A 14,048-nucleotide genomic window follows, 5' to 3' on the forward strand; every position below is an offset into this window, starting at 1 on the left:
GCAGCCCAAGACGGAACCTAAACACCTGGATCCAAATGTAGTTTTAACATTTCTCAGCTTATCAGGTCAAATTTTCCAACAAATGCTTGAACTGTGAGGACTGATGGATCTTTATGGGGCCCAAAGCCGCAGCAAAAGGAAAAATAAGTTCTGGTTTTGGGTTAGAGATTAAATTTAGGACTGAGTTGAAGTTAGGTTTAGAGTATTGCTTTGAAAATGAATGAACAATGAATTGAATATATAGGTACAATAACAATGGTTAAATATTATTTAGTCCATTTTTTTTGGACAAATGTGTAAAGATGTTTAAAGTTGTTACAATTTAAGATGTACTAATTAAGCAAATTTAGCATTTAATGGGTTTCATCAATACAAATACATTCTGCCACAGATGAAAATGAGTTTGATCCGCCGTCACAAAGCTTGAAGTTTTCTCCATCACGGCTGCAGAATATTTAAGAAAATGGGTTTAAATTAAAGTGATTTGAATGTTTGATTTAATCTGCAGTTCTTACAGTTTTAAGATGATATTTCTAAAAAACACAGCACAATGACAAATAAACTAATATTTACAAGAGAAGTGAAAACACACCATTTTTTCAGTAATCTTTTTTATTACAAAATATAAATGACAAAAAGCTTTTTGAAACTGTTGCTAAAACAAAGACAGATGTGAGAGACATGAACGAAACTAAGCTTTTTTTTTGTTCTTTTTTCAGTTTACATGCTACAGTTCATACAGGTGAGCTGCTCCTGCTCAGGTAGAAACTTAAAGACAACGTGAGCGGAAATGAAAACGTCGTAACAGAACATCAGTCAAACACGACGTTTGCTCCAGCACACAAACAGATTCTCTTTTTGTTCAGATAAATTGTTCCACAGTTCTGAACTGTAAGTAGTGACGGATTATTCTGACAATTAATCAATTAATCGGATAAAAAATTGGCACGTTCTATAGATTTTTAATTTAGCCACTTAAAACTTTTTTATATATTAGAAATACACCAAGAGATGCAAATAGTTACATTTATTTTTTAAATTTTATTCCCTAAAATGCAATAAGTTTCTTTAGTGAATTTGATTTGGGTGAAGCTGATAGCAGCCACTTGAGGAGTTTGGGCAAAAACATATTTGCAGACAGAAATGTTTTCACCTTCAAAGCAAATATTATTTGTATTTGATACCGTTTTTGCCTGATTGCTGCTCTGAATATGTTGCTTTTTAAGCAAATAGCCTACTCCAATTAACGATTAATCGATCAGTTGACGGTTATTTCAATAACAGATTCAACACGATTAATAGTTTCATCCCCAATCAGAAGTGGTTTCATTTAAATAAGTTAAAAGTATTTATGTTTCTTAGTTTTATTTAGTAAATTTTGAAATGTGAATCTTTTCCAGACAGTTTTGTTTGGACAGAAAATAAAAACGGTTCCTGGAACTATTAGTGGTACCATTCACGCCCTCATTCATCAGTCACGGATTTAAAGAGCAGCTGATTTCCAAATGACAACATTGAAAACAGACAGAAGGGCGTCGGGTGGTTTCCACTTTATAAGCAGATCCACTACAGTTCAGTTTAGCGGGGATTGATGGGAATGAGGGGGTCTGAGAAGATCCGTGTTTTCCGTCACCGCTCTTCGATGAAAACAAACAAAAAACACATGCGTAAAATGGCACCATGTGTGCGTAAAGTGTTGCCAGTGGGGAAGGCAGGCGCATCATGCCAGAGGTTTTGGACTCTGCCATGGAGGAATCCCCGGGAAGCTTCACTTCCCCACCTCGTCGAGCACCTTGCGGTTGAGCTGAGCCTGCTCCCGCTGGCTCTCCATCTTGGCCATCTGGATCATATTCCTCAGCAGGTGGAAGGTCAGGTCGATGGAGAGCGGCGGCTCCTCGCTGCGCTTCAGCAGCTGCTCCGCGGTCCTCAGCGCCTCGTCCTCCTCCGTCTCCGCGCCGTCAACTTCCGGCAGCAGCAGGTGGAGGCGGTCCGGGTCCCTCCGCTGGAGCAGCCGCAGCAGGTGGTCACCCACCAGATCCGAGGCGGCGCCTTCCGTGGCCGCCCTGAGGAGAACATCGTCCACCTGCTGCGTCTGGAGGCGGCTGGTGCCATCCAGCCAGCCGGGGAGAGAGCGCGGTCTGCCGGCGGCGGGGCGGGGGTGTGACGAGAGGAGGACCGAGGAGAGGAGCAGCAGGAGGGGGACCGGCTTCATGTCCTGCAACCGAAAGGAAATTACGATTTTTTTAAATTAGTTTTGAAACTTAAAACATTTGACAGTGTAAACATTTTGGCAAAAATAAAGTAAATATATATTTTTTTGCATGACATTTATAAAAAAAACTCCTGAAGAGATTTGTCCCAGTTAAAGACAACTATGACCTTTAGATGGATGTAAAAAGCTGCAGAACTCACTTGATTTTCGTCAGTGGATGCAGCTGAACTTTTCAGAGATGTCTGGTCTGATTCTGGAAAGTCCTGTGAGCCGCGGCTCCAGAGGTCTGAGGGTTTTATACATCCAGCCCGCTCCTTTTTGACGTCAATGCAACAACATGCCGCCGTCTTGGAAAGCGGGCAGCTCTAAAAGACGCACAACGATGCGGCAGCTGGCGGAGCGAGAATATGAGCAGCAGCTTTTACAGCTTTGTTTGTTTTCCATCTTCTTTTACAAGATGAAGGAAGAAAACGCCAGAATCTCCACTGGCTCCTTTTATTTGGGTTTAACAGCTAAAAAATAAAGAAAAGAGAGAAAAAAAACGGGATTTATTTGATAAATTTTGCTCCTTCCTTATGCTTTTTGAAGTTTGGTCAAAACATTTGTTTAGCATCCCAAACTATGAATTATTTTTCATTTATGATTTTCAAAAGCTGGCATGAAAATTTCAATTCAAAGTTTAAACCCAACAATGAAGCAAAGAGAGAAAATTAAACTAGAAAAACATTTTTTCTTCTGTTGATTGAACCTGAGCAGTGAGCTGTCCATGGTGCTGAACCTGCTTCCACTTTTTTAACATTAGATTTCACATAACAAAAAGGAATATTTTAAATATCATAAGATAATTTCACACAAGTTTATTATAAATCACAGAAACATGAACCACTGCCTCCATTTGGCCACTTGAAATACAACTAAGACTCAATAATTCTGCAGGTTGGCATAAATGTTTTTACGTCCAATAATTAGGTATGAAATCACTGCAAAAACAAAACTTTTATGCAGGTTTCGCCAAACTTACTGACTTGAAGTGAGAGAAAATTAAATATGTTAATTCAGAACATGAATGTGGAAAAAAGTTGATTTTGTGTCTGTTCGACCTTTTCTGTCTAAATTTGGCCACAGAGTTCAAAGTTGAGCCTTAAAAGGTTTTCAGTCTCTGATGTCCTGCCATCTACACTGCAAAAACACTAAATCTTATCAAGATTATTTGTTCTTGTTTGTAGTGCAAATATCTTAAACACTTGAAATAATATCAAACCAAGGAGAAGCTTTTAATGTATGTGGAAAAATAGTTAAGTGAAAAAATCTCCCCGATTATTTCTAGTATTTTTTGCCAATAAATTAAAATTTGCTGCCATTTCTCACTGAAAAGTTACTAGTAAGTTAGTTTTGCATCATTTAAAGTGTACTAAGACATTTCCACTAGAAATGAGTCTAAAATAATTGATAAGATTTTGTGTTTTTGCAGTTTAGAGCTGGACCAATATGTTTTTCTTGATTAAATGTACTCAAATTACAATTCTCAGAGTAAAATCCTGACTATATTATTCAAAAGACTATATTATTAAGACGCTTTTTCTGCTCTGCATAACATGCAGAAATAATGATTGGACTGAAAATCAATGCAAAGTAAAACCAAGTTCAAACAAACACTTCAAACTTCTGACCAAGGCCACTTCCAAAGTGTTTGGAAGCAAAATATAGAGAAATGCTCCAACGTTTGTGCATGGCTGCGTCCAGATGAACTCCACCCACCCTCCTGTTCAGGTTACTCTGCAACAACACTCCACTCCTTTTATCACCTTGGCTTAATTTGAAAATCACAGGCAGTTGGAGTGCTGCTTCAAAAACCTGCAGCGCTGTGGGTAGAGCTGCTCCCGTCCCTGGAGGGGGTAAAAGAGGCTGTTTGGCGGAGTTTCAATGCATTCGTCAGATGCTCTCCGCTTGCAGATATAGCCTGAGTGTTTGTTAATGTGGCTGCCAGCGTCGCTCAGCAGCCTCCAAAAAACACAACAACTCACCAAAACTAAGAAGTTTCCCCTGAAGTTCACCGAGGGCAGACAGTCCACTGGCATTAACCAGCAAACTGTTAAGGTTTCAAACATTATGTAGGATTTTTATTTGTTAAAATGTGCACAGTAAATATTCACCGCGTATTAAAATGCCAACCTGGTTCATACCGACTACAGGGGGAAGTTTTAGGATGAAGAGACGACGATGGTTCACTTGAACTAAACGGATCAAAACCAACATGGTGAAAATATCGTTAAATCATCAATTCATTGTAATCAATCAATTGTTTTTGCTACAACCAGGTCTGGCTCTCCTCTTACCTGTAGATTCAATAAACCACTGAGGGTGAAAATATTTCAAAAAGCAACAAATTCTGCCCTGATCGACAGACATTCAAGTAGAGATGTGAAGAAAAGTCAACATTAATGAATCTGGATAAAAGTAGAAAGTCAGTTTCCACAAACGAGAAAAAGTGGTAAACGAACCATTAAAACCATAAACACCTGGAAGACTCGTCTAGGAAAGAGAGCCTCAAAAGCGTTTCCAGTGCAGTTTTGTGACATAAACAGAGTTCAGTTTCCTCACCGTAGCACTAGAACCTTTTAGCAAAAAGCATTTTTTATTCATTAATTTAGAAACTGGCGTGTTTCCATGAAGCAAATTTATTTTCAAAATGTCAAATTGTGCAATTATGTGGTCAATGGAAATGCAGGCGAGATTCTTCCAAATCTAAAGTTAAACGAAAACAAAGAGTAAACCATGATGGATAAGACTTTTAGAAAACAACATTTTGTTCCTGAGGGTTTTTAAAATGCTGGCAGGAGAAACCAGAACAAAGTACAACAATGAGTCAGGTGGAGAAGAGTCCAGTAAATCAAAAATACATTATGAGTGAAGCTCATCGAGGCGATGAGGAGAACATCCCCTTCATCAGCCAGCAGGTGTTAATGTACGTGTGGCTCCACTGCAGCTCTGCAGCCAAATCCCATTTCCATAAATAAACTTTCACAGACGTTTCTGCAAAAATGCAAGTTTGACTTTCAAGTGCGAATTTGTCACTCGGAGTAGACGAGCAATCCTCCCCGACCTTTTACATGTGATTCACAGTTTTACACTTTGGAAATATCAGAAGACTAAAGTAAGTTGTGCTCATTTTTCACACACACTCGCAGTCTACAGTACAAATGAGTGTAAAAATCATCATCAGCAGCAACAAGACAAGCTGGACTTGTGAGGTTTCTTCACATCTTGTTGGCCTTCCAGGTCAGGTAGGAGTTCCAGGCGACGGCGACGATCTGGACGACGGCCAGCCTGCAACGAGGAGCAAAAACCCACCATGTGGGAATGCACTTAAACTGGGGTTGGTAGATTTAAATTCACTCTAAAAATATCAACATTTGCAGAATAAACCTTTTTAAAAAAAGCTTAGTATCTTCCAATATGACTGGAAAGAAACAGAAGCATAAGAATCTCACCTGTGTTGCAGCGGAACGAAGTAGAAATTAGCAATCTGGACTGGAGGCCACAGCTAAAAAAATATTAAAACCAGACGAGAATTTATGTTTATAAAGAGTAACTGACCTCAAATGAACTTTCTGCTGATAAACAAAAGACCAGAGGTGGATAGAGAAATGTTACTCAAGTAAAAGTAGTGCTACTTCAACATGTTTTTAAGTAAAACGTAGCTAGAAATTCCTTGAGAGTAAAAAAGTATTTGGTAAAAGTAACAGAACAAAAAATGAATCATTTAATATTTAAAAATTAGACAATCAGATGGACCAAAATATACAGTTAAGTTTAAATTTTGGTATTCTAAGAATAAAATTGACAATAATACATCTAAGTAGAAAAAATAACAAAATCAGGTGAAATAAAACGTTTCCAAATTCTTTCAATAAAAAACTAACAATCTGCAGGTGTTTAAAACATGTTTGTTTTTCATTCAGTGGGTAGAAAATCCAGGAATTTTACTCTAGTAAGAGTAGAAATACTTCATAGTAAAATTACTTAAGTAAAAGTAAGTAGTACAGCATAGTAAAAATACTTTTAAAAGTACATTTTTAAGAAAAGTTACTAAAGCGTAACTGAGTAAATGTTACTACTTACCACCCAACCCACAGGATCTTGAAGGTTCCATCTTTATTTAGACTATTATATTTATTTATATATATGGGTGCATTTTGACATTTCCATATAAATTTGCTGAAAACTGCATGATGCAACTTTTATAATTTGTTTTGACATATTTATTAAAACTGTCATCATGTTGTCACTGCATAATATGAAACGGATAATCTGTGAAAAAGTTCAAGCTCCTACGATATCAATCTGCAAAAATGCATCACTTTCAGTCAAAAACAATCAATCAGAGCCAGGCGGAGGGTCTTAGCGCTGTCATTTAAGATTGTGTATTAGCTGTTAAATGTGCAAACGGCGGAGAAACAACTTACCATTATGACTACGCTAACTAGCTTTAGCAGGCTGGCAGAATCTGCTGCATAGCAGAAATAAAGGTATGAGAATCATACACAACCTGATTGACAGCACTAAGACCCTCCTTGTGGCTCTGATTGGTTGTTTGACATATTTTCTTTCTTCTGTAGTTAGCACTGGAAGAAGGCAGAGGAGCTATATTTTTACATATTATCTAATGTCACAACAAATATGTTAAAATCATATTTCTTAAAATATAATTTAATTGTGCAATGCTTGGCCTAAAACCATCTCAGTGCTGCCCTCCTCAGGTTGAACGGTGCTACTGCAGTTGATTTTTTTTCTAATGTTTACAACTCTACAGCTTCGTTAGAGTCTAAATCAAAGTCCTACGTTTGGGTATAAAAAATTATCTCACAACCATGACAGAAAAACCAAAACCAGTTCATTCAACATCAGAAACTTACATAGTAATTAGAGATCAGGGCATCTGTGTAGTCCTGTGAGAAAATAAAAATATATATTATTGTATAGAGAAAAACAAGTAAGGCATAGCACTTCAAAATAAAAATCCACTAAACTACGCAAACATGTGTGTGTATAGATATTGGCATATAAAAGCAAAGACATTAAATACATACAGGCACTTAAAAAATTTATGAAATAAAGAGGATTTCTTCAGAATTGGAAGAAATAGAATATTTTTTTATATACAGGTTTGTATTTGTCTCTGAAACTGAATTTAAAAATGGCTCAAAATGAACTAAATAAATGTAGAGATCATATTTTCTTTACTCTTTTCGTGACACTGATGTGACCTGAATGTTTTTTTTTTGTCTTATCATAACTATTTCATCTGTATGCGATGTATCATATGAGTTAATGTCATAAAATGAATAAATAAATAAAAATTCAGATGTTAAAATCAAAACAAACAAAGATTTTAGCTCTTAACATTTAAAACCAAACCAGATAAAATCTTCAGCTTCACAAACAGAATCTGCATAAAAACTTTGCTCCCATTTCCTGTTGTAGAAATAATTGATGCTCGGACAGAAACCGCTTGCATCTCTGCATGTTCCTCGACTTAAGGTTCTGTTTCAGCATGAATGTTTAATTTCACTTTCAGTGCCACAGCCCAACAATCGGTGCAGACAACGATTAAGTTCATTCATGAAACATGAAGTCCTCACAGCCGCTGAGGAACAAGCTGCTCACATCCTCGTCATGAAGGTCGGAGAAAAGAAGCAAACTGGACGAAAACGTTTGGCTGCGCTGGGAAGGACTCGGTGAAACGGTTATTAAAACTCAGGCTCAAAAGTTTTTTCCGTTTTAATTTGAATTCCTGTCCCTTCACATAAATTAGTGTTCCACCTGCGGAAGAAGGAGGGATTGAAGACGGAAGAAACAGAAATAAACATTTTTTATTTCTAAATCGTAAAATTTCGCCAAACCGGAGTTTAAATACAGATATTCAATATTTCTGGAAGAAAGATGAGGACCGGAATGAAGAACCAGAAAACCCAGAGAATGGGAAAATGAGGATGGAGGGATGAAGAAAGGACGAATGGGAGGAAAGAAAGACGATCAGAATCAACAAAAATACAGGAAAAAGAAATAAAGTAACCAAAACAGACACATTTTATAATATGTATTGCATTAAATACACAGTAATGATCGACTCTTGCTTGAAATATAATTAATTTGGGGTTTAATCATCCAGTTCCCTCTGCATCAGCAGGGATGATTCACCTCATCATGATGTTAGTAACTGAAATATTTGGGCCATTAATCAGAAAGAGGTTAATCCAGAACCTGGACTATGATCAAAACCACAAATATAAGGTAAAATATGGTTATTACTGCCTCACCCTGACTGTGACCTTTTGACCCCACAGCACATACTAATAAAGACCATTTGGTAGCGCAGACAAAACATTACAGAAGTAAAGTTTCATGTCATTCTACCTAAAGGTCACCTGAATGTGTCTCGGCGTATAAAAACAACAAGCCAATGTTCCTGGTCTGTTTCTTTTTCTTTTTTTCAGGCTGAAACACTTTTCTAATTATGGACAAACAAGCTACTTCACCACCTGAGGTTAAAACACGTCACAATCTTCAGACAACAGAACAAAAGGAGACATTTTCGACCCACTTTAAAGGAGCTTGATGCATTCAGACCAGTCTGTGTTTGTGCACCAGACAAAAACTCAATTTATATTCTGAAGGAGTTCAGCAGAAAAACGTGTTGAAACTTTAAAATGACGACGTCATGAAGCTTTGTCCTGTTATGACCCTTTTTTAAAGATGTAATTTGGTGAAATGTTTGTTCAAATGGAAGATAAGTCTTCCATTTGAACAAATATTCAAATGAAAAATTAATTTGAATTTTGTTTAAAAAATTATTTTACACAAAAGTTGTGTAAAAGTGACCATCAATTTGTGTTTTTCATAATTTTTTGTAAAAAAAATTTTTTTTGCACAAAATTTTAATATATTTTCCATTGACATTATTTTTCAAAGGGGCTGCACGGTGGCACAGTTGGTAGAGCTGTTGCCTTGCAGCAAGAAGGTTCTGGGTTCGATTCCCGGCCCGGTCTTTCTGCATGGAGTCTCCATGCAGAAAACCCACCTGTGCATGGTGGGTTTTCTCCAGGTACTCCGGTTTCCTCCCACAGTCCAAAAACATGACTGTTAGGTTAATTAGTCTCTCCAAATTGCCCCTAGGTGTGAGGGTGTGTGTCCTGTGTGTCTCTGTGTTGCCCTGCGACAGACTGGTGACCTGTCCAGGTGACCCCGCCTCTCGCCCGGAACGTTAGTTGGAGAGGCACCTGACCCCACTGAGGGACAAGGGTGTAAAGAAGATGGATGGATGGATGATTATTCAAATGGAACTTGATGTTTTACTCCTACCCTCTAGGGGGAGCTAAAGGAAAGTTATTAGCACAAAAGTAGAGGACTCATGACTCAATTTTTTTTAAACCATCAAGGTTTTACTTTCAGTTTAAAATGTTTTATCTAAACATGTCAGTTTTACAAAATACACTAATTTTGATACTGCCAAAAAAACCTAAAAACTATTTTCAAAATTGTTCCTATTAAGCGAATTTATTTTCGTGATTCCAATTTCATCTTCTTGTCATGAACAGCTAGTGACAGACTGATGCATCCTAGGCGCACAGAGGAGCGTTCTAGCAGATCCTTTCTCCTCCATTTGCATTTCTCCTTCGCCTGAATTATCCCACTGTGGGAAAATAAAATACATTTCTATTCCAACCGTAGCGTCTGAGATGGCGCTTCTGGAGCATTGCAGGGTGAATTTGCTGAACATGAAGTCCTGGGAAGACTGGCAGCTGTCTCAACCGTTTTCCATTTCTGACTGATTTGTCCCATTGTAGATTGATGGGCTTCAAATTGTTTGGAAATGATGATTGATGGGCAGAACGGTTTGTTTTCCTGAGGTTGGGATGCTGAAGCTGATGGCAGTGTGTCCTCAGCTGACTCCTGTTTTTTTAGAGGTGGCCACTGAACCAGCCGCATTAACCAACTAATCAAATCGCATGATAAATTAAAATGAATTTCCATTCTGGTGATTAATTTTAAATAGAAATTCTGATTAAAGATCAAAATCTTTTTTATTAATGGTTTCAGTTGTGTGGTTTTTATTCCCATTTTAAATTTGACTTGTGTTTTATTTTTGGATGTTTGCTAAAACTTTCAGCTCTGGCGTTAATTGTTTTTTTTTTAAAAGTTAAAGTTTATTCATCTTTGAGTGAGTGAAGTTGCATTTTTTGTGTCAATATATTACATGAAAATGGTCTCGAAACAACATTATTATTTAGTACTGATGCTAGATAAAAGATAAGAAAAAAAATTACACCAAAAATGTGCGTCTTTCAGAAGAAAAGTGTCAATAAATAACAGGTTTTGATGATTTAATTAAATTTCTTTATAATCTTCTTGCATTTACACTTAAATTGTGACCTAAGATTCACACTTTGCACTTTTTTATTTTTTCATTTGGGATTCAACTGCTTCTAAAAACAGCTGAAGTGCTTAAATAAAAAAGACAAAGCAGCTTTTTGGGAACTAAATTAATGTTTTGTGTTGCCTGGAGTCAATCTTCGGGCACTGCGCCGTTACCTAGCAACCCCAGCCAAGCCCAGCCCGTTACCTAGCAACCCAAGTGGAGCTCTAGCAGGGTTTTACCGCTGTAATCGCTGTACAACGTTTGCTGGAGAAGATGAATGTTTTGTTGTTGGCTTGTTGGTTGTGCAGGAGGCTCCACTTATGCTTTTCAAAGATGCACGGTTGTGTAATTGCAGCCATTTTCATGTGTAAGGTAAAACGCTGAGTTAGTGGGCGTGGCCAGCAGCAGCTTATTTGGATTTAAAGTGACAAAACGCCCTAAAACCCCTCAGAAAAGGAACATAAATCTCATTTTGTGCAAAAAAAAAAAAAAAAAAACTTCATAGGAATATCCTGAGCTGTTCAAGGAAGCATAATAAAATCTTGATGATCAATATGCATTCAATAATTGGCTCAAAAACATAAAAAGTATCCAGAAAGTTTTGATTCTGTGAGCAGCCGTTTAGTCGCCCGCTGCATCAGTTTTCCTCTCACGCGTCGCCAGGCGGCGTCGTAATAATGAGCTCATTTGTCATTTATTTTGTGTCCTTTCTGACATTTACCAGGTTGGCCTTCCAGGTCCAAGCCTCTCCTTTGGTAAATAATTGATGGTGATCAGCGGCACACTGGGTAAGCAAAGCGCTGATGGACGTTTGAGCAGCTGGCACAACACGACGGTTTGCACTGACCTGGCATACAAACATACACACGCGTGCGCACACACACACACACACACGCTATGAGTCACCCTGGCTGGTCCGACAATCCCCCCTCCTCCTCCTCCTGCCTCTTCCTCTCTCCCAGGAAATAGTTTCCAACATTAATGAAGGTGTTTGAGGTCTTCAACTGTTTCCCCAAGGAAAAAAAAAAATCAAACTTCCTCCTTTTGTGTCAATATTTGTAACAGGTTTTTGGTCAGTTTGTATCGACCTGCAGAGTAATTTTAATCCCTAAGGGTCACTTTTGTAATGTACATCACCGAGAGGTTAAGATAAAAACATCACACTCGTCATATGTTGAACAAAAAGTTTTACAAAACTGAAAGGTTTTTCTTTTTATGAAAATAGAACAAAAAAAGTGGTTCAAATATTTGGCAAGCAGATGAATAAAAAACTTCTGCTGTAAAGACAGGATTAAAACTTCACATTATGTAACTCTGGCTTAGTTTCTTTTTAACATATTTTACGCAATTAATTATTAACTGCAAGGGAACAAAATTACATTTGATTGCAAGTATATTAAATAAATACACACATGCCTTGCCATAAGCACATTATGATATGACCAATGGGATTGCCGTATTTCACTGCTGTCACAGTATCACAGAAAACCCCAAATCACTCGACATATTGGTGATTAAAACAAGTAAATTCGTCTCCATCGTCCTGCCTGAAGGCCTCCTGCATTTGTTTGGTGTTAAGTGCTTTAGAAAGTAGATCAATTCACTCATTTTCTCCTGTATGATTTAATTAAAACCAATAATGTGTTCACCCTTTTCTGAATGAGGTGGACGACTAATATGTAGCTTATTTGGCTGCTAGTAGCTTTAAGTGCTTTATCTCTAATAGATCAGGCTGACAGTATTCAAGTATTTTTCTTGAGCTTAAATTTATTTGATAATAGTTCACATCTGTATTTGCTCACCCTCTTAAGTTTGGTAATGTTCTCCTCCACTGTTAGTCCGTTCAGGGCTCCGGAAATACAGAGGAAAGTTCCCAGGAAGCACGGAGCAAAACACAACTGAGAACACAAACATATACAAAAAAAGCAGAAGAAAGGAATCAGTGGTGCTTCTGCTAACGCTAAAGATAACGCTAAAGATAACGCTAACGCTAAAGATAACGCTAACGCTAAAGATAACGCTAAYGCTAAAGATAACGBTAACGCTAAAGATAACGCTAACGCTAAAGATAACGCTAAAGATAACGCTAACGCACTAATCACAAACATTAGCTCTGGCATAATTTACATGTTCTATTGTATTTCTGTTTATATCTACTGTCTATATTTTACTTTGTTATTTTATGTTCCTTGTGTGAAATAAAGTTATTGAAAAAAAGGAAAAAAAACATCAGGAGAGGAAATGGAACTGCTGCGTAAACAGTACATCCACTTCAAAATAAGAGCCTGAATATAAACAGCAAACAACATGGAAGAAATTTTACACCTAAAACTTCAATATAGATGTCAAACTTTTTTCAAAACAGAAAAGTAAATTGGCACTTTAGAATTTATCTAAAACGGTTTATGCCAAGCAAAAACATTAGCTCTGCTAATAGAACATTAGCAAGTTAACAGCTGTTTTCTTGGGTACTGAAGTGACTTTTGACTATAACAGTAATTACAGACAGAATAAACTTAATAGGCTGCACATAATTTACAGTCGATGCTAACCACCGTTTTCTCTCACCTGGTCAACAAGCATTTTCTTCATGGCGTCAGATTTAGAGCCTCCAACCACGATCCTGTCCAAAACTTTGTACCAGCTGCCGATTACCGGACCCTTTAACGTGGAAACAAATTATCCTCAAACTTAAATGCAGATGTACAAAAAAAAAAAAAACATCTTTTATATGGCGGTGAAATTATTTCACAGATTTGAAAAATTCTAACACATTTTGTGGCATTTCTTGCAATTCCTGTAAAACAAATATATAGTCAGTTCTGTGAAAAAAAGCTTTTATCAAATTAGTCGTTAATTTGAATAAATTCTAAAAACAGACAAAAGATAAAAGAGTTAAAGTAAACTTCTGTTTGAAAATAAAGACAGAATTTTAAAAAAAGAGGAAAAACACCAACCAACTCCTTCATTTCATGAAAGATAAATATATTTGTTTTATTACTGCCAGACATATTTAACAAAGCAATCACTTAAATAGAACTTCTCTTACAATGTTTTGTCCTCAGTTTGTTGCTCAACAACAAAATGAAGAGGCCTAGTCAAAGTCTGAACTGAAATTTGATTGACAAACAAGCTGTGGATGCTACAAAACTCTACAATATGACTCAATTTAAACAACTCTGAAAACAAGAGGCTAAACATTTCTCTACTGATCTGAAAGATTAACAATTGCAATAAGTTGTTTGTTTACTTTTCCATAAATATTTCCACTGATTTGCACAGATCTTAATCAAAAGGCTCAATTTTTAACAAATCTTCAATGTTACTGCAGCAAATTATGAATTTGTTTTAAACCCTAGAGCAGTGGTTCTTAACCTGGGTTCGATCGAACCCCAGGGGTTCGGCGGAGCCTCTGCC

The 14,048-nt window shown here is 37.1% G+C and overlaps 2 protein-coding genes across 3 annotated transcripts in view; both read right to left on the minus strand.

The window, feature by feature from the left end:
- Positions 1 to 1,535: 1,535 nt before the first annotated feature.
- On the minus strand, positions 1,536 to 4,768 carry uts1 (urotensin 1). The gene is made up of 2 exons (XM_008397200.2): positions 2,413 to 4,768; positions 1,536 to 2,215 (listed from the first exon to the last, which is right to left on the minus strand). The coding sequence occupies exon 2, from the start codon at positions 2,210 to 2,212 to the stop codon at positions 1,769 to 1,771; it is 444 nt and encodes a 147-aa protein (XP_008395422.1). The 5' UTR covers positions 2,213 to 2,215; positions 2,413 to 4,768; the 3' UTR covers positions 1,536 to 1,768.
- A 106-nt stretch (positions 4,769 to 4,874) lies between these two features.
- mpv17 (mitochondrial inner membrane protein MPV17) overlaps positions 4,875 to 14,048 on the minus strand; it is a 15,484-nt gene continuing 6,310 nt past the window's right edge. For both annotated transcript variants that reach the window (XM_008397199.2, XM_008397197.2), the window contains exons 4-8: positions 13,200 to 13,292; positions 12,434 to 12,529; positions 7,129 to 7,161; positions 5,704 to 5,756; positions 4,875 to 5,539 (exon numbers count right to left, since the gene is read on the minus strand). In XM_008397199.2, the coding sequence (XP_008395421.1) occupies positions 5,470 to 5,539; positions 5,704 to 5,756; positions 7,129 to 7,161; positions 12,434 to 12,529; positions 13,200 to 13,292 (345 nt within the window). In that variant the 3' untranslated portion in view covers positions 4,875 to 5,469. The remainder of the gene's footprint in view (positions 5,540 to 5,703; positions 5,757 to 7,128; positions 7,162 to 12,433; positions 12,530 to 13,199; positions 13,293 to 14,048) is intronic.

This window comes from Poecilia reticulata, linkage group LG21, assembly GCF_000633615.1.
Source record: "Poecilia reticulata strain Guanapo linkage group LG21, Guppy_female_1.0+MT, whole genome shotgun sequence".
NCBI lineage: Eukaryota > Metazoa > Chordata > Actinopteri > Cyprinodontiformes > Poeciliidae > Poecilia > Poecilia reticulata.